The 26,421-nt window shown below is 48.2% G+C and overlaps 3 protein-coding genes across 3 annotated transcripts; 1 reads left to right on the top strand and 2 right to left on the bottom strand.

The window, feature by feature from the left end:
• Positions 1–15,994: 15,994 nt before the first annotated feature.
• On the top strand, positions 15,995–19,473 carry LOC140218552 (uncharacterized). Its single transcript, XM_072288329.1, has 5 exons — positions 15,995–16,837; positions 17,275–17,341; positions 17,459–17,557; positions 17,656–17,780; positions 19,300–19,473. Exons 2-5 carry the CDS (start codon positions 17,281–17,283, stop codon positions 19,471–19,473), a joined length of 459 nt encoding a protein of 152 aa, XP_072144430.1. The 5' UTR covers positions 15,995–16,837; positions 17,275–17,280.
• On the bottom strand, positions 17,782–22,274 carry LOC129382426 (putative nuclease HARBI1). The gene is made up of 3 exons (XM_072288083.1): positions 21,647–22,274; positions 21,071–21,582; positions 17,782–19,456 (listed from the first exon to the last, which is right to left on the bottom strand). Exons 1-2 carry the CDS (start codon positions 21,846–21,848, stop codon positions 21,077–21,079), a joined length of 708 nt encoding a protein of 235 aa, XP_072144184.1. The 5' UTR covers positions 21,849–22,274; the 3' UTR covers positions 17,782–19,456; positions 21,071–21,076.
• A 4-nt stretch (positions 22,275–22,278) lies between these two features.
• On the bottom strand, positions 22,279–22,872 carry LOC140218551 (putative nuclease HARBI1). The gene has a single exon (XM_072288328.1). The coding sequence runs from the start codon at positions 22,870–22,872 to the stop codon at positions 22,279–22,281; it is 594 nt and encodes a 197-aa protein (XP_072144429.1).
• Between the last annotated feature and the right edge of the window lie 3,549 nt (positions 22,873–26,421).

Raw genomic sequence — 26,421 nt, 5'->3', positions numbered from 1 at the left:
AAACTGGAAGTTGAGAAAGGCCGAACTCGAGAATTCGAGGTAGTAGATTGGGACCTTTTTCGTAAGTTAAGAGCCCAAAGCGGAAAAGAAACCACCAAACTCAATCTCAGAGACTGGTCTGAGGGCATCAGAAGGGACATCAAAACAGCGTCCAGAAGGTTTGTTTCAGACACTAATGTAGAGATAATGGACTCAAAACTTGCCCACTTAATAGAAGCCAAGGAAGCCATAACCCGAAGGTGGCGGGCCCAAAGGCTAAATCGTAGGCTGAGAAAAAAAATCGCAGAACTTAACAAACAAATCGAACAACACTATAACACCCTCTGCCAGCAACAGTGGGACGAGTTTTGTGAGTCAATCGATGGGCAAATAAGGAACGGCAAGGCGTGGAAATTGATCAAGCATCTGCTGGATGAAGAAGGCGCGAAAGCCAACCAGAGACACAGCCTTGTCTGGGCTATACACGTAGCCCTTAAGGATCAGCCTATCGAAACAGTTACCAAACAACTAGTTGACAAATACCTACCAGTTAGAAATGAGCAGGACCAACCACTTCCATCAGAATACAGGGGTGCCGCTCAACCTGAGCTCGACCAACCCTTCACCACATCCGAAATCCGGAGGGTGTTAAGTGAACTAAATCGAAAGTCAGCCCCCGGTCCTGATGGAGTAACAAACAGATCACTTAGCAATCTCGATGAGCCGTCAATTGAATCGCTGAAAGACTTCATCAATGAAGCATGGATTTCAGGCGAGGTCTCAGACGAATGGAAAACTTCCCAAGTTATACTAATACCGAAACCGGGCAAACCTCCAAGCTTGGACAACTTAAGGCCAATATCTCTTACATCATGCGTGGGGAAGGTTGCTGAGCACGCAATCCTTAATAGGCTAAAAGACCACTTAGAGGAAAATAATATATACACTCGCAACATGCTGGGTTTTAGGTCCGCACTTTGCACGCAGGATGACATGAAGCAAATTAAACACCACATACTCGACGGATATTCTAGAAATACGAAGGCCATACTCGGATTAGACTTGGAAAAAGCGTTCGACAGCATCAAGCATGAGTACATCCTCAAAACGATAGAAGACATTGGACTGGGATTGAGGATGTTTAAATACATCAAATCCTTTCTCGAAGCACGCACAGCGAAGATAAAGGTCGGCGACACATACTCCGAAGTGTTTCAGCTCGGAGATCGAGGAACCCCCCAAGGATCGGTGATCTCTCCCGTCCTTTTCAACCTGTGCATGATTGGTCTGTCCAGAAAGCTGCGCAACATTAAGGGCATTGACCATACCATATATGCTGATGATCTCACTGTATGGTGTGCTGGTGGCAGTGAAGGGCAGATACAGGACACACTGACTGAAGCGATCAAGACGGTGGAGGAATACCTGAGACCTACTGGACTCAGGTGCTCCCCACATAAATCGGAGTTGCTACTTTATAGACGGGAAAAAGGGGGCAGGCCTAAGGGCTGGAAACCTCTATTGGAAACCAATGTATACCTACATACAGAAAATGGTGTCAATATACCCAGAGTCAACGTGATCAGGGTACTAGGCTTTTTCATTGATGCCAATGGTGGAAACCATACGGAAGTCAAGAAAATCACCCTTAAAACGGATAACGCGTACAGGATGATCAGACGCCTGGCAGGAAGACACAAGGGCATGAAAGAAGATAACCTCATCAGGTTAATCAACTCTTTCGTACTCTGCCATATCTCATACGCCGCTGCCATGTACAACTGGACGCAGGTTCAACTCAAGAAGCTTGACGCAGCGATCAAGAAGGTTGTTAAAAGCGCATTGGGGCTCCCAATTCGAACCAGCACTGAAAAATTGCTCAAGTTAGGAATACACAACACGACCATGGAGATCGCGGAAGCCCAAGAAACATCACAAATAGCGAGGTTATCTACAACCAGCACGGGAAGATCAATCCTGGACAAGATCATGATCAACCCCATTACGGATCCAGCAAATTACACTAAAGTTCATCAAGATTTCGCAGACAACATAATTGTCGCACCGCTACACAGGAATATGCACCCAAAACATAACATCAACAGGAGAGTTGCACGAGCCAGGGCGTTAATCAAGAAAATGGATAAAGGGGGCAGAGGAGCCTGCTTTGTGGATTCGGCTGCCTACAAGGATCGAACTAAGTTCGCGGCGGCGGTAGTGGATCATAAGGGCAAATGCACCAACTGCGCCACGGTCTACACTAGCAAACCTGAAGTCGCTGAACAAGTTGCCATTGCATTGGCACTAACAGACGATAGATTCACAGAAATATACAGTGACTCGAAAACAGCTATTAGAGCTTTCAATAGGGGAAATATTGCCCCACAGGCTGCTAGAATAATTAACCAAATGCAAACAAATGTTACGCGTTACATTTACTGGTTCCCGGCACACCTTGGTTCACTTGAGGACATTCCTGTCAATCCAAATGAATCGGCCAACAGCGTCGCCCGCGACCTTACAGACCGGGCCGCTTTTACATATGGTTTTGATTCTGCTGGATTGGAGAACCTACAGAGAGATACACTCATTGCATACAATGAAATTACAAAACACTACTACATGGAAAGGAGGGAGTTTCCACCCCCTCACTATAGGCTAAACAGAGCACAAGCAGTTACACTTAGGCAATTAAAAACACAGTCTTATTATTTACCTGCACAAATAAAGGAATGGTATGACATTACAGACATGAATATTTTATGCAAAGCATGCGAAAAGGAGATATGCACGCTTGAACATCTGCTCTGGGAGTGTGGGTCGCTCGGCCCTGGCATTTCCCGGAATCGGGTTTTAGGAATGATCAGATCTTCAGATCATATCCCTCAAGTCCTGGCTGTCCAGTACGCCCGTGATAGGGCTAGGAGGCTTGACCTCCCGGTCCCGACATAGGACTAGCCAGGCAGGTGGCAACACCTTGTACAGGACCAGAATAAAGTTTTTTCCTCCTCCTCCTCCTCCTCCGACGACATAACTTTGTGGGTGACAGGCGGCAGCGAGGGCCAATTCTGGGAAACCCTCCAGCAGGCCACGGAGTCCGTCGAACGCTTCGCGGCAGAAAGGGGACTCAGTATCTCCTCGCAAAAGTCCGAACTCCTGCTGGTGACCCTACAACCAGAAAACAATACGGAAGAACACCGGACATTAACGTCAAGGCGAACGGGGGCCCGATACCTATCGTAGATCTAATCAAAGTCTTAGGACTGCGGTTGCATGCGGAAGATCCATCAAGCATGCGGAAGACTAATCAAGCGGATTAGCAATAGACACTTCGGCATGAGGGAGGCCGGCCTAATTCGTTTAGTGGAGGCCTTCGTTATCAGCTGCGTCGTCTATTGGGCACCGTACCTAACATTTGGCGTGGCAGAAAAAAACAAACAAGATGGAATGCATCATCAGAAGAGCATTCAAACAGATAATTGGCATCCCATTCACAACCCCGAACGACAAACTCGTAGAATTGGGGCTACATAACAGGTTTGATGAATTAATCGAGGCGCACACCATCGCCCAACACGAAAGACTCAAACAGATCCCCATGGGGCGACACATTCTACGGAAACTAAATATTCACTACGAAGCCCAACACGACACGAAACTCGGCATTCCATTGAAGACGAGGAGTAACTTTAAGATTCCTCCACTGCCAAAGAACATGTACCCGGTGCATCACAAGGAGCGACGAGAGGCAAGGGCGCGCCACATTGAGCGCAAATACCATGCTGTAGAGAGCATGGCCTACGTAGACGCCGCGGAATATACAGAACGCAAAGACATGGCCGTCGTAGTGGTAGACGCGGACGGAGAACCCCTAGCGAGCCTAGCTGTGAAAACGGACAACCCCGAAGCGGTGGCCTCCACCAAAGCTAGAATTATCATAAGCGACAGAAAGATCGCAGTTCATAATTTGACAAAAGGAAGCATCTGGCCAGAGGCGCTCAAAATTCTAAATAGTAACAGCGACCGTCGTCGCGGGACGATCCAAATTATTTGGGTGCCCGCGCAATCCTCTCTCCTCGGCAACAAGGCGGCTCACGACGTAGCTTGAGGACTTACTCGCCGAGCAAGTTAGCCAGCCCTGCCGGGAACGAGAGTAGACCGCACGGTCAGCTACAAAGAAATCACCGATTACTAACGGCTGGAAAGGGCGCGGCACCTACTACCTCATCCAGAGCTCAGCAGGCGGTTGTCTGGCACCTTCTACCAACCAACACGTATCCTAACCCGCTGGCCTGCAGCTGATTCTATCCAGGGCAATATAAACATCAATGTAAATTACGTATGGGTGGGGCGAATTTGCCACATATTCTATGCGCATGCTCTATGGGCATTCTATGGGTTGCTTTCGAGGGCCACAAGATTCAAAACTGGCAGCAGTGAACCCTGCTGCTCAGCTCAGACCAACGAGACCAGGTCTGAGCCGTTCAGCTAGCCGAAGCAGCCGCTGAGACCCAAGGGATCTAGGCCGTCTGCTAGGCGGAGGAAGGCGGCATCCGCTCTAGTGATTCCTGGTATCAATAATTGTTGACTCTGTCTCTTTCCTGGTGCGGTACCTCACTGCTGACAGACTACCATTGGTTGCGTCCCTCTGCTTCCTATAATTAATTTTTAAAGGCTTGGCTAACGTTAGCTGGGACACCCTGTAGAGTAAGACGTGAATTAATCGAAGCACTTCTTGCTAACGCTAGTGGAAATAACTCCGCTCTTATAAGAAGTTTATTAAGCGGGGCCGCCTGTCCACCCAGTTTCAGACCAGAATATCTAGACCTTTCAGATCTTCCACAGATGTTATTGACACGTGGACTTGACACGTGGACTTGGCTTCACCTCATTACCGACAGAGGGACGGCCTTTACAGCGGAGCTCACCCAAGCCATTCTGCAATACAGACACACAAGCCACAGGAGGACAACTGCCTATCACCCGCAGACGAATGGTCTTACGCAGCGCCTGAATAAGACCCTCGCCGGCATGCTAGCTATGTACGTCGATGTCGAACACAAGACCTGGGATGCCGTCTTGCCGTACGTAACCTTCGCTTACAACACGGCGGTGCAACAAACCACGCAGATCCCGCCGGTCAAGCTGGTTTACGGCAGGAACCCGACGACTGCTCTCGGCGCCATGCTGCCGCACGTCACAGACGAATGGAACCTTGACGTCGCCACCTATCTCCAGCGCGCCGAAGAAGCCCGACAGCTCGCCCGCCTGCGGATCAAGAACCAGCAGAGGACGGACAGCCGACACTACAACCTTCGACCACGCTACGTCGACTACCAGCCTGGATACCGTGTTTGGGTTTGGACTTCAATACGCCGACGAGGACTTGGCGAGAAGCTTTTACGCCGCTATTTCGGACCCTACAAGATAACCCGACGCATTGGCGCACACGACTATGAGGTCGTACCAGACGGCATTTCCCTATCACAGCGGCGCCACTCACGACCTGAAATAGTCCACGGTGTGCGACTTAAGCCGTTCTACCAGCGTTAATGAACTTTGGGACTTTGCGTAGCTAACCTTTGGACCTTCTTTTCTTTTTTTGGACTGTGTTGCTTTGGACTTTGTTTCTTTGATAAGTGTCCTTTTGTGTTTCACTCTCGAGAATGTTGTGTTTGTGGCATCGGGACGATGCTTTTTGCGATGGGGGCATGGACATATGGACTTGTTTATCTTTTTCGGGTGAGCGCTTTTCACCGTCTAACAAATGTTATTCCTCAGCGCGGGACGCGCCAGCACGTATCGCAAATTTCTCAAACGTTATTGATGGTTCTTTCTGCTGTCTGTTGTCACCTAAGCTTGCGTAATCTGACTGCAAGTGCGATGCGAATTGTGCAGAACTTTCTGGAAGACACGCCGGCACCAGCGATTACTCTGGAACGTTCGATGGCTCGTGTATAAAAGCCGACGCGCTTGACCGGCAGATCAGATTTCCGACAATCGCCGACCATGTTCGCCGCTATTGCTGCACTTTGAGTGTAATTTGCTTTTGTGGGCACATGTTCGCCCAATAAAAATGTCAGTTTCGTCATTCACAGTTATATAGCTGTATTATTCGCCATCACTACTCCGTGACACTATTGTACAGATCCTTCCTGTTGCAGTCCTTGTTTACAAGTACAAAAATGACTAGGTCACCAACTAATGAATTCGGTTCCCTTTGCCTATTTTTATGCTGTCATTGAGCTTCTCTTTGTTCTAGGTCTTTTAGCCTCACATATGAACACCAGCGTAAGCGCAGCGTTCATTCTTTTGCCAAGCTCTTCGCCCTTCCTTCCCGTTCAACGCATTTCATACTTATACCCGCTTCCGACGGAAACACCAAAGCTTCTTTGTTGCTCTATCCGCTTAACAATTCCTCGTTGCACGTTTCCCGCGCTTCGTTCATCCTTATCACTTCATTTCCTCGCGTTCTTTTTTTCCTGTTTGCTTGCTCTTCCTTCTTCCTTTTTGTCCATCCTCTTTATACTTTTGGCCTATCTTCCATGGCGGATTGCGCCATTCCACTTGACTACAGCAACAGCAGCCCGCATCACCAACAACGAAACCCCCGCTCACGCGCCATCACGATCGCGTTTGCCCGCGTTTCGCAAGCATGGCATACGCGAACCTTTTCGGCCCCTCCAAACCAGGCAGGCCGCCGTCTTCAATGGGACTCCGTGACTCCCGCCAGTCGCGCCTCTCTAACAATGCCAGCACGCGCTCTATAGTGTTTGTCGAGTACGTGCGGACGCTCTGAGAAAACCCGGTTGCTGCTGCTGCTGTGGCTCAGAGGTGCCCGTGTCACGAGGTCCCGACGTATAATTGGGCGCTGCTCCCGCCAGCGGTAGCGCGGCCCTTGCGCTTCTTGCGCTAAGTGACACTCAGCAGGCCAAAGGGCGAGACAGAGCCTTGGAGGAAACGAGTTTTCGTGCCCATATCGCGCGTTGTTGTTATTGTCTATATGCCCGCAAATTGTGCGCTAAGCACCATTGCGTCGAAAACGTGCGCCCGGTGATTGCTGCCGCGGCGTGAGAGACACACGTGACGGAGGTGTTCTGTGGCAAACTACCTCGTTCCGAGCGATGCACAGCAGTTGCGCTCCCGACTACGCGAGCTCGAGAACCGGAACATTGCAGAAGAATGCGGGCGACGTGGCACGGTGCTTTTCGTTTCCTGATAGGGTGTGCAAATAGGGGGCCCTTGCCACGGTACGCGTAAAGAAATATAAAACTGTGTCGCGATGAACGTCGGTCATGATTAATTTGACAAGAAAAACGTGCACCGCTGCGCGGTGATTGACGCTCGCATGGTCGTGCTTTAGGCTATAATTGCCACCTTTGTGGTGATGGTAATCAACCAAACACTATCAAAGGTGCGAGCTTGAAATTCGAACTCTTTGTTGGGCGAACTGGCGTGCCCAGAGAGACAAGAAACACCCAAATTAAAACGGGAGCGCTGATCACAGGCGTCGGTCATTGAACCTAATCCCAAGCCTGGAGTTTATCCCCCATTTGTCGATGTCCTTCCGTGCGTATTCCAGATTAATGACTGGTGTGTGTGTGTGTGTGTGTGTGTGTGTGTGTGTGTGCGTGCGTGCGTGCGTGCGTGCGTGTGTGTGTGATCGAAATAATCGGGAACTGTTCACAACTGCGCTGTTATAAAACTTGCAGTTTTTGAAATCACACTCAACCTAGCTATCAATGCCAGATTGTCAAGCCACAATTCATCAGGCTGACACTTGGGCTTGTTGGATGAAATGCATGTTAGAATGGTTGCGCAGGCCACACACGTGACAGAGAAGGTCGTGTGCCGATTCGTGGTCCTTCTTCTCTGTGTCCGTGTGCGGTTTGTGCTGCCCTTCTAACATGCGCAATCGATCAGTAGGAAGCAAAACTACATTGTCCGGTTTAACGTCCCCTAACCATCCAGTTGCTTATGAGATGTGCCGTAACAGGCAACTACCGATTAATTTCGACCACACGAGCATCCTCACCTTGTGGCCATTGCACAGCACACGAGCGCTATTGCATACCGCTCCCCTTGGGATGCGGCCGCCGCGTCCGGGATCGAACCCGCGACCTTGTCCTCAGGAGTGCGACGCCGTATTTAGCCACTCAGCTACCGCAGCAGTTAGAGAGTAAGAACAAATCAATCCGTTATGTGCATCTAAGCGTCGACGATCCGTCCGGACAGCCTCCCTGCACGAATAGTGGGCGCAAGCTTAAATATCCGCAAAAAAAAAAAAAAAAGAAGATAGACCCGATATTATCTCAAAACGCGCAGTTCGTTCGACTCATTCGCATGCTTCTTCATAGCCTCTGAGTATACGAGTTCTCGTTTCACAGCGCGAGCCAGCTGCGGTACGGCTTGCTTTCGAGGCCGGTATCATGCAGAAGCGGCCGTCAAGCGGCCGTCCCCGGCGTAGCCCCCGAACCGTGTAACGAGGCCAACGGGCGCACACCGCGGAAAGCCGCGAGCTGTGGGACTTCGAAACACGTGGTGGCCCTTTTGGCCGGACGGAGAATTATAAACGCGCTAATTTTCCTGCACGGGAGGAGGAAAATGCGGGTGTTATTCACATCGAGCATATAAACACATTGCAAACACGCAAACAAACAAACAGACGGCGCGTTAACGAGCAATGAAACACGCCCCCGCATTGGCCAGTTTACGCGTTCGCGGCACTGACACGTCCAGACAACCATAGTAAAGGTTGCTGCACGCTAATGAGTTGCCCACTATTACCTACAGGAAAAAGTGGTAACGCGGAGCTCTTGTGCGCGTGGGAATGCCTGGAAGCGGGAGCTTCGGTTTGGAATGTTTCTCGATGTCCTGCTAGGAGACCTTGAACATGTGTTTGCCGAACAGATGTTTCGTGTTTCATATGTGCTTGAGTCCTTACTAAAGCAGCGTTCAAGAAATACCCCATTTTCAATGCGATTATGTAACAGCACTTTCTATATAAACGCCAATAATGGCGCTGGGATGTTCAGTTATTTCAAACGTAAAGGCCGCCACTGGCGCTCTGAGCTTCGGAAAAAATTGGCAGTGGCTTATCTCGGCTATGCCAGGATATATGTAGCGAAAGCTAAGGCATAACATGGTTAGCCTTGGTTAATCTTGATTGCAAGTCAAGGTTAGTCTGGTTGTTTAGCTATGTTGCGGCGTTTAGCCCGTCGTTCGGCGCGCCGTTGGTCTGTTTCCGGGGCGATTAGTTTCCTCTTCATCTCGTTCCGATGTCGATTCCAGGCCTCCTCCTGCTTATCAGAATTGTCACTGTCCATACTGCCGCCTCAACTATGGTTGCGGCGCCCATGAGCTCTCCTTTTCAATCCTCCGACATGTTATCAGGTATGCGACGCAGCTGTCGAAGCGAGCGGAGGCGAGCGCAACGACGAGGACTGCGGTGTGACGTCATACCAAACGGTGGCGGGTGAAAGGCGCGGCGCTGCGCAGCGGCGGAACACCTGTGGCTCGGTGCTACTAGTGGCGCATGCGCAGTAGTGACGGGGGAGCGAGAGAGAGAGAGAAATATCCGCGGCGAGGCGCGCATTGTGACGTCATGTGCCTCTTCAGAACACCGCCACAGCGAAATCGCAAGTTCGCGGCCAGTAAAGCTTTCGCTTTAAAAGGCTGAGAAGGTCGGCGTTCGCTGTGCATGCTTCGTTTTGAAGAGCTTCTTTTCCATTAACTTCGCTATCTTTGGTCCTATATCTGAGTAATCATTATTTAAAGATGTATTACGGACCCGTCACGGTAGCCCAGTGGCCGTGGCACTGTGCTACTCAGCTCGATGTCACGGGTTCGATCCGCAGTCGCGTCGGCCGCATTTTCATGGCGGGCGAAATGCAAGAAAAAAAAAAAAACGCTGGTGTGCCGTGTATCGTAAGCACGTTAAAGAACCGCCGGTGGTTAAAATTAATCCGCAGACTGATGATGAGATCGTGGATTTGACACGTAAAAGCACATAAAATTATTTAAATAATTTTCATATATGTATATATTGCAGGAGAAGTGACACCCATTATTCCGACAAATCTCTATTTCTAATCAATTTCGCCACCCGGGGCCATTTAATGGGCACCCAAAGCACAGCAGACGGGCCTCTTTTTTGCATTCCGCCCCCGTGGGAATACCCTTACCCGCGCTGGGAATCAACCCCTCGACTTTATGCCCCGTAGCAGAAGGTATACAGCCCCTACAGCAAGGTAGATGGCAACGCTCCTTTGCACAAAAACGTCCTTCGCATTGTAGGTTCTCGCAGAAATTAATCTACTTCTCCGGCGACTGCCGCGATCATGGGAGCTGGTTAAGGAACTCTTTATCCGCTAGAGTGCTTCCTCCACTGCTTTTCGAGTAGGCTCTAAGTGGGCCAGGTTACGGAAGCTTAGCTGCGAAAATGTCGAGAAAATGGCGCTCTTGAAGCGCAGTGACCACCTTACAGTCGAAGTTAGTTTGTTGAGTCGAGGTGTACATTTTCGCGAAGAGGAAAGTTCTTAAGAACATGGCATCTGACTTCCGGCTGCCGCATGCATAAACGCGTATTACGAGTTTCGGAGGCGCGCGCGTCCCGCTCGCCTTTGCCCACCTCGAAATCGAGGCATTAGTGCCACTGAAACCGAGAACTGAAAACGATTGCGCCACCCGCGTTCAAAAGGCACACTGACCGCGTTGATACACGCTCCCTGTGGGAACGCATCGAGGGCGACCTGTTTGGCTAGGTTAGGCCAAGTGGGCCAGGGAGGAGTGCGCGTTGGCAGGGCCGCACCGTGTAGCGATTCACGAAGCTCAGTCGCGGGGAAAGTATCGCCGTCGCTGGACGAAGCGAGCGGTGAAGCCGCGTCTCATCGCGCTCGCGAAAGTGACAGTCTGTCCAGAGAAGTAGACTTGAAGGCAACATGCGCTCGTCATTTTTTTTTTTTTTTTTTTGCACGCCCGGTAGTTGTATTTTCTGCGGTGACTTAGTGCTAAGTCGTCTGGTTGCTTACTGGACTTGCATGTACAGTCGACCACGAAACATCACGGAACACGAGATCTCAGAAAAAAGCTGAATATCTGCGCAGCCTCACAACGCGACCTAGTATTCCCATTTACAGCCTCTACCGGTATATGTGAACAACATTGTTATGTTCGCTTTTACTGACTACAGTCTATACTGTTACAGGCTGCACAGAAACTGAAAATTTTCTGGGATCACGTGATCCGTAAGCGTTTGTGGTTGACTGCGCATCATAATAAAGAGCTTAGATGTAGCACGTGTGTGCGCGCATGTGTGTGTGCGCGCTACGATATCAGTACAAGGCATGAATATTTGCGTCAGCACGAGAAATCCACAAGATATGTATACTGTATTGCCACAAATTAATTAAAGTGAAGAAAAAGGTTTCTGCAGAATTAAACAGAAAGCCAACTGCTGCTTTCTGTTTAATATAAGAGGCATAATAAAGTAGAGGTCGACGAACGGTTAGATAATGCTAAAAGGTTGCGCTATATGAGAAAGACGCAACAGTGGACGATCAGCTGATCCCGACTGCCACGTTGGCGTTTCTGCAATTATATATCTTCCTCGCGCATTCATATGTGCATGGGAGTTGACGATTGCGTTTAAGATTCTTTCCAAGACGCTGGAGATGCACGGGCATAAAGCGAAGCTTCACAAAACAATATTAAAGGCATGATGTGGTGCCACGAAATTGTCGGCGAGAGTGCGACTGGTACCGTGGTTAATATACTTCCGTTTGTATAAATATGGTTCGTTTTTTCGCCGAGCGTAGTTCATCTGACTCAACAACTACAACAGGATATAGAGCAGGTGGATCGATGCGCTTAAAATTCTGGTGGGCACGCAGTCACCATGACTAAATATTATGCTGCTAAAATGAAAAACGTATTTAAGAAAGATAAATAAAAAATAATGGCCATCAACGATAAATTAATGGCACTAAAGGTATGGCCAACTTAACACTGGATGTAAATCGTCCAGCCTTTCTTCACGAACAAATCGCACTCTAGGGACCCTCAATGCAGTCTTGCGAATCTTTAAAAGTAGCAATGGGCATCCAGCGAATTGTCTTGTAGCAAATGCGCGCAACCATAAGGGTATTCCCGATTCATTTCCCCCATAATATGCACAACACTCGCACGCAACAATGTGTTGCTCACACTTATACAGCTGCTAGTCTCAGCTGCCTGGACAACAAGCCAGCTTCGAAGGAAAACATCTAGGGATTTTGATCTAAGCACTTCAGCATGTACACCAGGTCCAGTTGCGCTTCCTGAAGGCGACTGGACTGCATACGAACGCTTTTGACTGTTAGCGAAGATTTCGGAGCGAGCTTGTTCACACTGACTGCCTCTTAAGCTGTATTCTTCTCTTTTTTTTCATCGTCTGTCTTTCCAATCGCCAAAGCGTAGGGTAGCGAACCGGGCATAGCGTTGTTTACTTCCCAGCCTTTTCGTCTTCGTCAGCCTCTCTTGGCAGGTGCTCAGACCTATGCTAGAGCCAACGCTTTTGCGGTCACAACTCCCTGCGACCACCTACGAAGCCTTTCCAAGATTGCTCGTGCTCAATTAAGGAAATAAATTCCTAATGCGTGCCACGTCGCCCGCGCGCTCTCCGTTAAAATCAATGTCTCTTAAAGGGACACTAAGATAAAATTAAGTTGAGCTGTGTTACCCGACCACCGTTCTATAGTATCAAACAAACCACTCCTGTTTTGACAAGAGGCATAGTGAGCCATAAAAGACAGAGAGAGAGAGAGAGAGAGAAAGTGAAGAGCCAGAGAAAGGCGATATACGGGTCGCGACGCCACCTTGAAGTTTCCGCATCAAGTCATCGTGAGGTCACGGATTTTGACGACGTCTGCTCGGACGTAAAACTTACTCCCTTTCTCAGCGAAGATGGAGTGCAGAGCATATTATAAAAGAGGCCCAAGACAGAACTTAGTAAGTTTCAGAAGTTTCACAACACGTCGGCTCAAGTACGAGGAAATCCCACATTGAAATCTATGACGTCACAATGACCTATACCGGGGCAAGGGTCTGGGAGTGAAATACGAATAATGGAAGTCCGACCTTCATTTTTTGTTCTATAGTAACCAGTCTCACAGCGAAACTAGGAAAAATAGACTTTTGAAACAATATTCTGTCAGTTTAAACCGATTTATGGTTTCTGTTCAGTGTCCCTTTAAACATCTATAGTGCCTGCTCTCGGCTGCACCAGTAACGACGGGGAGAACGGAGCCGCGCCCCCTTTGGCACCAATAAAGGGCCTCAAGATGCCCTAACCACCTATATAATCACCTTATGTCCGACGTGTAATGGTCAAAAGCAGGTTAATAAAGAAACCGCGGGGCGCGGTATCACTCGCATCCATCAAGGTGCGCGAGCCCACGCGTTGAACCGCGCTGTGTAGCGACGACGAGATAAGGGAGACAAAAGCGGCCGGTCGCTAAGCGTCGGCCGTCAGCGGCGCGGTCACTGACACCCGTCCGCCTTCTCGAAAGGAGATCCAGGCGGGAGAGAGCCACGGCGAGACGACAACTTGATTGACGCATCTGACGGAAATGCTTCGCAGCGCGCCTCGTATACAAGCTCGCATGGTCGCAGGAGAAGAGCCGCGGCACGACAGGGGGTTCACTTATAAATGAGCTACGCGGCGATCTGGCCGCGCTCACGTGTGTCTGCAGGCGAGGGACGACCACCTCGGCATTCGGGCTTGACCCAGATCCCTTTGGGTCCTTCTTGGCCCTCGGTTCGCTGTCGGTTGGGCGCGTCTGACCGGCCTTGCAGAGTAAGGGGTCAAAGCCAATTAGAAGACCCCCCTTTTTTTAGAAAAGGACGAGCGTATACGACGGCGGCCTCTCGGGACCTTGCCTCGCCTCGCCTGCATGGCTCGTGGTAAGGCAATTTGTGTAACAACGTTTCGTCCAAGTACTGAGCCTGTTTATGAACGAGGCGATTCATTCGAGAATGAAATGGCACTCATCTCGAAGAAGCACCGGCATGCGCATACTTTCAGACACGCGGTAACTTTTAAACGAGCAATTACATAGACTGCCGAGCGACATATCAGCGGCTTCTAAGAGGAGAAAGGGTTAGCAGTAAGATGAAAGCTTGAATAGCGGGCCAGCAAGGGAAGCCCCAGCCTGGAAACTACGTTTCAACAAGGGGGCTTGTTTTCGTCAAGGTAACAGTCGCATTCATTGGCAAGGTTTACACCATTATCTGTCCCCCAGGGACGAGAAACTATAGTGAACTAGTCCACTACACAGGAACCTAAGTGGGTACGAAAGTGTTCAAAGAGAGAAACAAGGACAAGCAGTGAGCTACGTTAACCAGATTTACGTCCAGTTTGCTACCCTACACTGGGGAAAGGATAAAAAGGGACGACCGGAGAGAAGTAATGGAAGAGAGAGACGACTAGTTGCGACTACGATTCATACTAGGCACTCACTATGTCTATAAAACGTTGCAGAGGATTGTCGACTTGAGGCGCTGTAGCAAAGCCATCCTTATTTTCTGTACCACCGACGCGCACAGTAATGGAACGAGAGTCTTCGCTTCCGAAAACTGACTTCAGTCCAGCCGTTTTAATGCTGTCCAAAGAGGGCAAAATCAAAATTTTAGTGGAACTAATGGCAAATATTTATTGCCACTGAGACGTTTGGGGAACTTAACTTCTCTCTATGCAAATTACCCAGAAAAGAATAGATCAAGAGAGAGAGAGAGAGAGATAGACCTACTAAAGAAAAGCAGGGACTTTAAATGAACATAAATTTGGTTTGCTACCAGACAGTGCGAAACGGGGGAGGGAGACGGACAAAAATAAGAAGGAAATAGAGAGAAAGAGGGAGAAACACGTCGCATGCGCGCAATCACGGATAGTCGTACAACGCAAGATAACAATTAACACTTGCCAGGGATACATGTTTCCACTGTAGAGATGGTTGCTATGTTTACAGGTCCCATTGAATTAACCACGTCTCCTGCCCAGTTACAATGGCGGCGAGAAAGTTATCTGGGTCGATTCCATGGATTTTTAAACGCTCATTTGATGAATGCAAGCATAGCATATGTGTCGATCTTGCGCAGAGAGGCTTCGTTGTATGCAGAAGGAAGGAAGGAAAACTTTATGTGGTCCTGCAAGTAGTGATGATTAATCACTAAGCGGGCCGCTCCCACGTTGGGACCGGAAGGCCAAGCCTCACGGCCACATCGTGAGCAGAGCTCTGGGACCTCTTAAGCGCCAAAAGCATCATAAATGATTGAACACGCATTGTCACATGAAGTGTTCAATTGTATACCAACTTCCGACACCCTAATTCGACAATTGTTTCCAATAAAGCTATCAGCTCTAGCTGAATTAGCCAAATCAGTCAAAGCAGAGGGTCTTCCCGACCTTTGGTCGTTTTGCACAGCTACACGGCCGTATCTGTGCTCGCTGAACCAAGCATACGAAGGACATTCAAGCTCATACACATTCACCATCGTGTTGTGAATTTGCTTGCCTGACTTATTTCGTTGCATGTTTCACTGGTTGATCCGGAACAAGTGCAGATCCGGAAGTCCTTATACTGCGACCATATTTGGCTATATATATAGGTGAGCTTGCTAAAGGAAATAAGCATTGCCCGACTTTGGGTTAAAGTCGAGTGGCGAAATGTTTTGACTACCTCTTGCAAATCACTGCAGCATACGAAAGGGACTGATTGATTGAAAAAAATGTTTTTTTTTTATCAGAAATGACAATTTTACGAGTCGAATGGGAGGGCAGTCTCGTCCAGCCGCCTTCTGGTTTCCTTCATACTGACACGTGTACTTGTTTATCTTTATCGGTCGACCACGCTTCACCGCCTAACAAATGTTATCGCACAGCGCAGGACGCGCCTGCATGTATCGGAAGTTTCTGGAATGTTATCGATGGTTCCATCCGCTCGCTGTCTGTTACCGAACCTTGTGTAATATGGGTGCGATCGCGCAAACAGCTCGCTTTTCCGTTCGTTCGGTCTGGCTGCGACGTCACAAAGTAGGCCGTCCGCAAGATTTGTGAGAACGGGAGGGAGAGCACAGCCAATAAACGAGCGAGCCCAGCCCCGGAAGTTTGCGTCACCAGTTTGAGCTTCGATCGGGGACGATACATTAAGTGCAGAATGTTTGTGATGCTTTAATAATTAAACACGTAATATAAGAAAAAGATTCTTACTGTTGCAACATATAATCTGCCTCGGAAATCTCATGCGAGAGCAGAAAACTAATTTAAGCGGCATATATTTTGGTTTAGTCCGCTAGGTGGTATCGCACACGTCAAAACAAATTGGCGGGAGCGCGCAGTTCAATTGCAAAATCGCTGTTCGTCAGTTGCAAAAATGTCGTCTCACAAGAACGTCAGGCTTGGCCCTCACGTGTCGCCACACCAACGTGAACTGTTGGTGGCGTTCATGGAGGGCCATCCCTACCTTGTGCGGGCATCATGCGCACTCACACCGGAGTGCACGGTGGAGCGGAGGCGGCAGCTTTGGAGTGAGCTCGCCGCCCTGCTGAACACAGAGGGCCCGGCCGCCAAGACAGCCGAACAGTGGCAGGTCTTTTGGCGGAAAGAAGTATTTCTTTCCCGTCGAGATGCCGCCGCAGCTTCCGCAAGTCAAAGGTGAGTGCGAGGAGCGGTTCTGTTGCTCGCGATATTTACAATGCTGTCCGTAATTGCAGCGGCACGGGTGGTGGCCGTCTGCCCGGCCTTCGTGGCCGTGTCATCGCCCTAGTGGGCACCTCCACGGTGACCGGAGTGTGCGAGCCGTTCTACCAACCGCTCGACGAGGTAAGCCATTGACAAACGCACCAAAAAACGGGAGGACGCGGCAGAAATTTACAGTAGTTGCGCCGTGTATACTGCATCGCGTAAGCAGTGTTATACCCCAGTCACGCAGCCCGCTTCATTCGCGATCGCAGAGATAGAATTTCTCGACAGTCACTGGCTCCTTTCTTCATTCCGCGAAGGGAGGCAATAGAAATAGAGAAATTTTGCCCCGATCGGGATCGATTCAGATTAAAAGTGCCTGCGTGACACTGGTATAACAGATATAGTTTTTCTTCCTTTATGTGCATGTGTTTGCTGCTGGCATGCACAAGATGGTTTACTACTGGGATTTCAAGAGATTTTTTTCTGCTGTCATAACTCTACGTTAGTGCATATTGGGAGGAGCAGATTACGCAAACTTGACAAAACTGCTTCTTCGCATCTTATACATAATGCAGCCCGCCATGGAGGTGACCGTGCAATCTGTGGGCACCACCGCTGGAACAAGCGGCCTTTCACGTGAAGGTAAGCTTTTGCTCTTCCCTGTTGCCTTCCTGTTTGTGGAATCTGTTTCGTATATAAGGAACGCAAACTATTTCTACTCTAGCCGTTGAGTGAATGTACCCTCTATAACCAATATAGGAGCACTGCAGCAGCCAGGAGTGGTCGCTGTTGAGCCACTGCCCCGAAGCCCTCCAGCCACTGCACAGCCTGCAGCTGGCCCTGGCGGAGTGAGAACCAGTAAGTGAAAAGGAAATATCCTGCAATGTCACAGCATGAATGCACTGGACGTAATGTAGTTGTGTGTTTAGTTCATTAAAAAGTGGTACTTTTTCCAGGCTACCAACCCCGGGTGCAGCGCCGGTCTCGAGGCCCTCGTCGGGTGTCCCACCGAGAGGCCTTGGTTGAACGGCTCGCGGATGACTACGCCAGAACCGTCGCACAGAACGACGAGACAAACGAAGTGCGTGTGCCCTTGCCTGCTTTATATGGTGGAGTGTAATAGAATGACAGTAGACAGGTGTAACATTTTTTTAGCAATTTGATGAGCTGCACAGGTCACTAACTCACATACATGGCTAACACGTGTTTCAATAGCTGAACTGAAAAAAAAAGACTAAGGGAGACGGACGAGAACATCATCATACATTACGTACATGGTCATAAACACGGTCACTTGCAATCATTAACACAATGCAACAGCTTCAAACACAGTAATCACTGCCATTAGCATTTCTGCAACAGGCAATGACTGGGTGGACTAGACAACAGGGACACTTGCAATCAATCACACAATAACAGCTTCATACATTCCAATTTCCACTACAGCTCTTTCTTTTGAGCAGTTTCATAAACATGGCAAGTTGCCTGTAATTAAATCACTCGTTTTAAAACACTGCCTCATATGACTTACTCGTTTCAAACCTTGGCCGCCCACTTTCAAGTATTAGCTAATGAATTTTTCCGCATATGCTGTAATTGCATCACACACATCGGATTGCGCATGCTGATTGTGATAGTTCTCCCCCATCACACAAAAATATTCATGTCTGAAACATTTTTCCCAAGGCAGCGGGGTAAATTGAGTGGCATATGTAAAATACCTAAAATGCTCTGGGCCCTTCATCTTCATAATTATTTGCAAAGGCGGTAGCTAACTCACAGTTCAAATTTAGCCTGCACATCGCCGTAAAGTTTCGTTTATTTTGACGCACTTAGAAACACTATAGCTTGCATAGTTTATTGAGGACGATGGAGAACACAAACCTCAATAAACTATTGAAACATAAAAAAGGAGAACACTGTTGATTAATGAGTTGCAATGGTTGTAATTAAGGCAGTAAGAGGAAAACTTTGCCACACAATACACTCAGGACTGTGGCTATTTCCACAAAGTTTGAAGTTGCTAACTTGTTCTGGAAGGCTGGGAAACATCACATATAATGGCAGTGCGACAGCTTGCAATGCTTGAATAACAATTTATATACAGGGTCCAATACATGCTTTTGCAACAAAATGCAACATAGGGCCTAGCATTCTTTGCTACAGTGATACATGTCATGGTCGCTTGCTCATTTGCAATCCCAAACTTATTGCTATGCCATCTGTTAACTTTCCGGCGGCTCGACAGCATAAAAGTACATATGGTATTGATATTTCTTTGCAGAACTACATGAAAAGCAACAACAAAAAACAGATACAATGGTGCAGACAGACAACAACATAGAAAGTGTTTGTCCTTGTCCCCATAACTAATGAACATATGGTAATCTGAATGAGCATACATGCAGTTGAGCACCTTTATACCTGAAGTGCTTGGGACCACCAAAATCATCCGTTCTACAGCTCACTTTGTAAACATTGTGCACAGCACGCCTCACACTAGGAACCGACCGAACTCTTTCGTTATGCAGGTCACTTTGCTGTAGAGGTGCTTGACCGACTGTGCGGGAATGGATGCTGATGTAATGATTTCTTTCTAGCTCCTTCGTGGTATCCGCCAGGGCGTAGACCGGCTGGCTGCAGCTACTGAGCGGGTCGTGGCTGCTGTGGAGCGGCAGGCCGACCAAGTAGCGGAGGCACTGCGGCCAGTGGGGCAGCTTTCGCAGCTCTTGGGCCAACTAATGCAGGAGGCAGTGGCTGCAAGGAGGGAATAGACGATTTAAAGTTTTATTATTTATTACTTGTATTTTTTGTATTATTCATTATTATTCGTTCATTATTATTCGTTCATTATAACTTTGATCTTGTTTTGTACATTTAAATATTTTTTTTGTGATCTCTAAACTTTGAGATGTTACTCGAAGGTAGCAGAAATTAAATAGTTACCTTATTTCCGTTATGTGCACAAGAAATTGCATACTATTTTTGTAACTTTATCGTTAGTATGTTTTAGTATTTTTTAGCAAGTATCATTAATATGTTTCGGGTGTTTCAGTCATACGAGTTAGGTGGCAGTCATGCTAGCGTTGCTCTTTCTGTACTCTGTGTTGTTGCACTGAGGTCCAATTTTTTTTGTTGCAAGGTTCCATATCCAGTGTCTACCTGAAATCACTAGATGGCTGCTTTAGAATTGTGTTACACATTACATATAGTGAAGCTAACTCTTGATTTGGCGCCTGATGGGGATTCTCCAGCTAAGAGCTGATGCCTTGTACGCGGAGAAAAACAGTATTAGTCATATTGTTTTCAACTAGGTCATGTTATTCCTGCCATTTATATCGAAGTACAGAATGCGTCAGGCTTGCATGATGCTTTTTATTTGTATGCTTACCACTTTTATAATGAGAGGGTGATAAGTGTTACATGAAGCACTTCTGGCTAGCCACATAGGCTCCTGCTGTGATATTTTTTTGCTACTACTTCCATGTAACGTTATATATGCTAAGCTACAGCTATGGAGTGCATTACTGTACCTGATACTGAAGAGTAGTTCAAGGTGCTGTTATATGTGACATACACACGTCCTGCAGGCTTCCTGCTACAGCAGCACGTTAGTCCAGCTCATTCTGACATATTTCGTCACTGTTGCTACTTCAGATATGTTGTATTATATGGGGTGTATCTGAATGCAGAACATGTAGCGGCTGACATTTATCTGTATTTTTTTGTGACACGAGGATGTTTACAAAGTTGAAACCATGGAGTACATTAAAGTAATACCATTTCCTTGAGCTACACCATGTCTTGGCTTTACTCCATGCTGGCTGAATATACTACATGAACAATGTGCCCGATGCAGTGTGAAATGAAATGTTCTTGTGACGTTTCAATCTAGCTACCCAGCTGGCTACAGGGGTGGACAAAAATGTCGAAATGGCACGACATGTCTTCGTGCAAAACCTACCTCTGTCTGTTTTGTTTTCAAAATTCCCTGTTATAACAGAGTGTCATTTTGTATTTTGTGTTTCTAGTTATTTAAGAATAAAATTACAAAAGAAAAAAAGAACCCGGAATAGAGATGCAGCAGCACACCCGCTCAGGTGCTTGTGCTGTTTTTTGTATTCTCCTTGAATTTGCGTTCCCATCAGGAACTAAGTTGCCCAGCAACACTTTTTTAACGTCTCTCTTCCACTGTTTCTAAACCTTTTGTTACTGTGACACACCCTGTGAAAATCCGCAATGGAGATTTCAGTATTAATCAAAACAAATATTTTTGAAAATGCCTTGCATCCTTTTTATCAAGGGCGACCATTTCAATTTTTCAATGGCATTATGAGGTTTGCCTTTTCACGCCTATGTTGGAGAACTCACTTGGCTTTACGGTTGAGCCGCGCGACGAGCCTGCTGTTGCTGCCTCAGCCGACGATGCAGCATACGCAGGTGAGTGGTACGCCAGTTAGGGGCCGCAGAGAACAGGTTGACAACCTGACTCCTCATCTGCTTCGCCCTCATCAGCAGCTCTCTGGGCGTTTCTTGCCGGCAGGTGTGGTGCCCTTGAGACACAGGCAAGCCCTGTTGCAGCGGTGGCTGGTTGTCATCAGCCTCCTCATCACTGTCCTGCAGCTCCGGCTCCCCTGCCTTCAAAGCAATGTTGTGGAGAGCGGCGCAGGCTGCCACGATTGTGGCTGCATCCTTGGGCTCATAAAGGAGTGTCCGGTACCGTTGAAGGCACCGGAACCTTGCCTTCAAGACGCCAATACCTCTCTCCACAACGTTCCTCATGGAGGCATGGGCCTGGTTGTAGCGCCCCTCCGGAGTGTCAATGCCTGGATGGCCTGGCACAGGTGTCAGCAGCCATGGCTCAAGAGGGTAGCCTGAGTCTCCTGCATGTTGGAAACATAACTGTGTAATATACTTCACTGATTGCAACATGTCTGCAGCACTCACCAAGCACCCATTCTCCACGTCGCAGGTTACGTGTGAGGCGGCCTAACAGTGGCGAGTGCCTCCACACGTAGGAGTCGTGGCACGATCCGGGGAAACGCGGATCGATGTCCACGATGCGCATGTGGGCATCACACACCTGGAGGGCAGAACAAACGGGCGGAAAATGGTTCAGAAGAAGCAATTTGAGCTGGAATATTTTCATATTTCACGTCATGCTGACAGATAAATAGTCTGAATGAAATGTTTTTGCACCAACATGATTTCATAATTCTTTCCCAGACACAGCTGCATTCTTTCTCACATTAGTAAAAAGCAATCTCCGAAATAGTCTTCTTTAATTATTGCAAGAAATGTGCAAAAAGCTACATTCACGAGACATTTGTGAATTAACGCTCATCATAGCCGCCTTGGTTGTTCAATGCGTACTCTTATACCCGTACCGCAAGGGCACTATCGATCGATTTGATTCGGTTCGAAATTATCAACCGCGATTACCTGCCTCCCGCAGCTTAAGCAAATGAGTCAATCTGGACCGAGAAATTAAATTCCGAACGGGCTCGATCACGATCGATATTGCTTTACGTGGTACCCGTATTGTACACACTACGACGGCATTACATAAAACCGATAACCTAATAAAAGATGACAGCGTGCAAAAAAAATGTCAGAACGTGAGTACTTACGATCATGTTATTCAAGGCGTAGAAGCCTTTTCTTGACATGAAGCCCGCGGTCTCGCCCGGGCTGAGTCCTTCGGGCTGTTTGATCGCTATGAGCGTCCCGTCGACACAGGCCACTACACCGGGAATGCGGCCCCGATCCGCAAAGGCCGCCTTTGCACTAGCCTTGCCGGCCGTTGTCAACGGGAAGCTCACCCAGCCCTGTTGCCGGCCCACCACGGTTATTGCTTCCGCAACTGCGTGAATGCTTTCGCTCACGGAAGCTTGCCCCATGGATACGAATTCTTCGCTGCCGATGGATCTTTGGAAGCTCCCCCTCGCGAAGAAACGGAGAGCACAAAGCACCCTGTCTTGCGTCGTGATGCCACCGGTCCGAAGGCCACCGATGGCGTCTTCCAGTTGCTCGCAGAGCCAGCGCACAGTGCGCTTCGAGAGCCTGAAGTGGTCGCGGAACTCTTCCTCGGTAAGCTCGACAAATGCGTCCCGAAAGATGCGTTGCCGAGGCTGCCCGAGAGACTCCAAAAGCGCGACGATAGGAGCGGCCATCGCGACTCGTGAGCGCCAAACAAACCGCCGAACAATGAACGCGATTCTCTGAGCACAACGTGAAACGGCGAGCATTCTCGACAAATGCACTCGGATCAATCAAAATTAAAACAGCACTATTTATATTTATCACAGCGCAGGCGCAACATTTAATTTCACTGTGATCACAGTTGTTTTCAATAATTAACATCGCTAACGTTCGGCGATGGCGGATCGCGTTTTAATCTCGAAAAACTCGACCCCCGCCAGGGCCAGCCATGTTCGGCGAGCGACGACATTATGAGCAGACGACAGGCGCATCGTCTGCTACTAGCGCTGCTATGGCAACGGCCATTCATTCTTCGAAACGAATGCCCTTGCCGACCGTTCCTCGAAAGCGGCCGTTTCCCCTCGCTTTTGGAATGATTGACAGGAGTGTGACGTAAGCGCATTTTGTGGTCCCGCCCCGGCGCAATGGCCGCCGTGACGAAACGCGCGCGCGCCAGCGAATCACGAGAGGGCAAGCGAGAGAACGGAAAAGCGAGCTGTTTGCGCGATCGCACCCCATTTGCAGGAACGTTCGACGACTGATCCATAAAAGCCGACGCGATTGACCCGCTGATCACCGCCGATCGTGTTAGCCGTTATTGCTGTCCTTTGAGTGTAACTTGATTTCGAGGGCACAAGTTCGCCCAATAAAACGCTAGTTTCGCCATTCATCGTTTTTCTTTCTTCACCATCATTATCACGTGACAATACGAAACGAAGTTGTCCTTTTGTAAGATGCTTTGATGCCCATTCGCAAAGGGCTAATTAGTTCGCGTTTCGTGCCTCATCCTGTTTCGGTGCTCTAGTACGGGCCCACTAATTCAGAGATTCAGGAAAGAGTTGCGAAAAGTGCCAAGATCTACATTTACGTTAACCTGCGCTATAAATGAGGCCTTATCGGTACAATTGTTCCAAGCTGCAGGCGTTCAATCAAGAAGCAATAAACGGTCAGTTCAGCGACAAATAGTTTATTCATTAATTGTTTGAATAAATTCGTAAAAAATGCGAATAAAACGTAGCATTTCTAGCCACTGCACTGCCGCTAACTGTCAAAGGATGGAATTGCACTACAGTGTCTGAAATGATTTAATCATCTCCTAGTGTCTGTAATCAGCTTCAGAAATAATGTCATATGTCACATAGCACACATCATGCGAAGTGACCTCTTTGTTCCACGGTTGTGCCCCCTTCTTCAGATATTTTGTGGAGTTTATAGTGGACAAAATGCCATCTTGACGGCCTTCTATTCAAGTTACTTCATAAATGGCTTTTCTGAACGGGCTTCACGAGATTTCATTTGGAATTCGACACTCACATGAACGGATAATGTTTTCCAATACTTGTGTCTCCTAATTGGCTAACGAGGTGTGCTACAATAAATAATATGCCTTTCTTATGGCTGCTGCTTACAATATATACTGTTAGATGCCTTCGCCTACGTCATACCCATTCTTGAAATGGTGCAACAACATACATGGAAGACAACACACAAAAAGCACCCGCACGTTAGAAATGCAGCCGCTACCTTGTAGAGTTTGACAGTTTTGTAATAATTAAAACAATTTGAATTCGAAAGCAATGAATTCATTGCCCTCTGGGATGAAGCACTGCCACAAATTGTTCCCACTGCAGGACTTTCCTAGCACGAGTTTTTCTTATTGCTCTTCTTTTTTTTTGGGGGGGGGGGGGGGCGGGGGGGGTGTTGTAGTTGTGGAAGTCAGCTGCTGCCTCAGAAGTCATGGAACTCAGGACATGCCTTTAGACCTGCAGGTGTGTAGTCTTGCTCCAGGGGAAGAGTTATTTAAATTGTATTTTTTCACTCACAGTGCCATATATCTGTAGTGTGGATCAAGAAACATCGCTGTGTGAGTGTACGGATTAATTTTTGGCTACTTGGCGTTATTCAACGAGGACTGAATCGTGTCTACGCCAGCGTTTTCTGCAATACGTCACTATCAGAAACCGCCGACAGGGCCAACTCGCCTCATTGCAGTATCTAGTCCAAGGTGCTTATCAACTCCACTCAAACTTATCATTCACCCTGCAGCCTCTAGGTATACGCCTAGGTATCTCTAGGTATACGCCCTGTAGCATTACAGCCTCTCTTCGCTCAATACTTCTCTCGCAGTAGATCGTATACAGCAGGCAACACAGCGGTCCCAGCCAAGCACAAAGATAACAAGTGCCAGGCAGGGTGCGTGGCGCGGACTAGATTTGGCCCCAAGGGGCCAAGAAAGGGTTCAATGCCACGCGGCCAAAGGTGACGGGCTCCTGACATCTTGACGTTCGCGGGGCAATCAGTCAACGCGGCGCTTTCACGCGGAGCGCGTTGCCCTCGGCCCGTGCAAAGAGGGCCGCCGATCCCGTAGTTCAAAGGGAGGGGTTGAGATTGTCCTGGCGGAGGACGATGTGGGGTTAAAAATAACGGGCTCGCCGAGGAGACAGGTAGCAGCGGCACGACCCAGTTGGCACGCAAAAACGGAAGCACCGCCGAAGACATCCCGGAAAGAAAAGGCAGCGCGCGCGCGCGTTCGCATCGACGGCTGAGGGTCGCGACGTCGTTTTGCTGCACGAGGAGGCCACTACTGGATGCGACGACGCGCTATAGGGCAATAACGTGCACCTCCCCCCCCGGAGCAGGAGGTACACAGCAGCCTCTGCGAAGAAGACTGCATCAACTCGAACCGTTACCAAACAGCTTGGCGGCCTTGCTTGGGGCGGTCAGTCCCGCGGTGACACTGGCCTCGGCGGTCACTCGTCGACAGCGACGTGATGGAGATTCAAGAGTTCGATATGGCCTTGGCACGGCGATAACGGGCTGCAGTTGAGGAAGGTTTGGAGAATGGTGCGAACTGGGTCAGGTGTTTGGTAGACTCACATTAGACCGCGAAAGCTCATTCATAGCATTGCCGTGAAGGAGACCAGTCCCGTTTTATGTTTACTGTAGAAGCGGTCTACTGCAGCTTAATAGCGAGGATGAAATCGTTCTACGGTCTCGTTAGTGCTCTGACGTCAAGTGACGGAATGTGAGTTAAGAAGTGCTCTGAGAGGTCGGGTCAAATTCTAAAATTTTATTTATTTATTTATTTATTTATTTATTTATTTATTTATTTATTTATTAGAAATAATGTTAACCCTCCCTTGAGGGTCATTACAGGGTGGGAGAACATTCTGCATACATAAGTGTACACATACGCACACACTTGTATACATATATGTATAAAATAAGTAATACAACCAAACAGCAAGACCATAGTTGAAGCTCAAAATAATCTTCAGAATTAATGACATAAATGCACATCAAGTAAACGCATGAATTCAGAAACATCATTTGAACTGTCCACATCTTCCGGGAGGCAGTTTCATGCCTCAATTGCATCAGGAAAAAAAGAATACCGAAATACATTCGTTCGAGCGAAATAAGGCTGAAGCACTCGCGTATGATTCGCCTTATCATTTCGATTCCCAGGCATCAATAAGTAGTCGTTTTTGTTAATACTAAAATCGCCTTCCATCAATTTA

Source organism: Dermacentor andersoni, chromosome 5 (assembly GCF_023375885.2).
Source record: "Dermacentor andersoni chromosome 5, qqDerAnde1_hic_scaffold, whole genome shotgun sequence".
NCBI lineage: Eukaryota > Metazoa > Arthropoda > Arachnida > Ixodida > Ixodidae > Dermacentor > Dermacentor andersoni.
The sequence above is the reverse complement of the archived record's forward strand: the minus strand, read 5'-3'. Positions and strand labels throughout refer to the sequence as shown.

Excerpts from the sequence above, each read along its gene's own strand:
- LOC129382426 (XM_072288083.1), bottom strand. The coding sequence starts at position 21,848 with ATGAAAATATTCCAGCTCAAATTGCTTCTTCTGAACCATTTTCCGCCC. Across the intron at positions 21,583-21,646 it reads ACGTGGAGAATGGGTGCTTG|GAGACTCAGGCTACCCTCTT; the intron begins GTGAGTGCTGCA and ends TCCAACATGCAG.
- LOC140218552 (XM_072288329.1), top strand. The coding sequence starts at position 17,281 with ATGGAGGTGACCGTGCAATCTGTGGGCACCACCGCTGGAACAAGCGGC. Across the intron at positions 17,558-17,655 it reads CCCTGGCGGAGTGAGAACCA|GCTACCAACCCCGGGTGCAG; the intron begins GTAAGTGAAAAG and ends TACTTTTTCCAG. Across the intron at positions 17,781-19,299 it reads AGAACGACGAGACAAACGAA|CTCCTTCGTGGTATCCGCCA; the intron begins GTGCGTGTGCCC and ends ATTTCTTTCTAG.
- LOC140218551 (XM_072288328.1), bottom strand. The coding sequence starts at position 22,872 with ATGGCCGCTCCTATCGTCGCGCTTTTGGAGTCTCTCGGGCAGCCTCGG.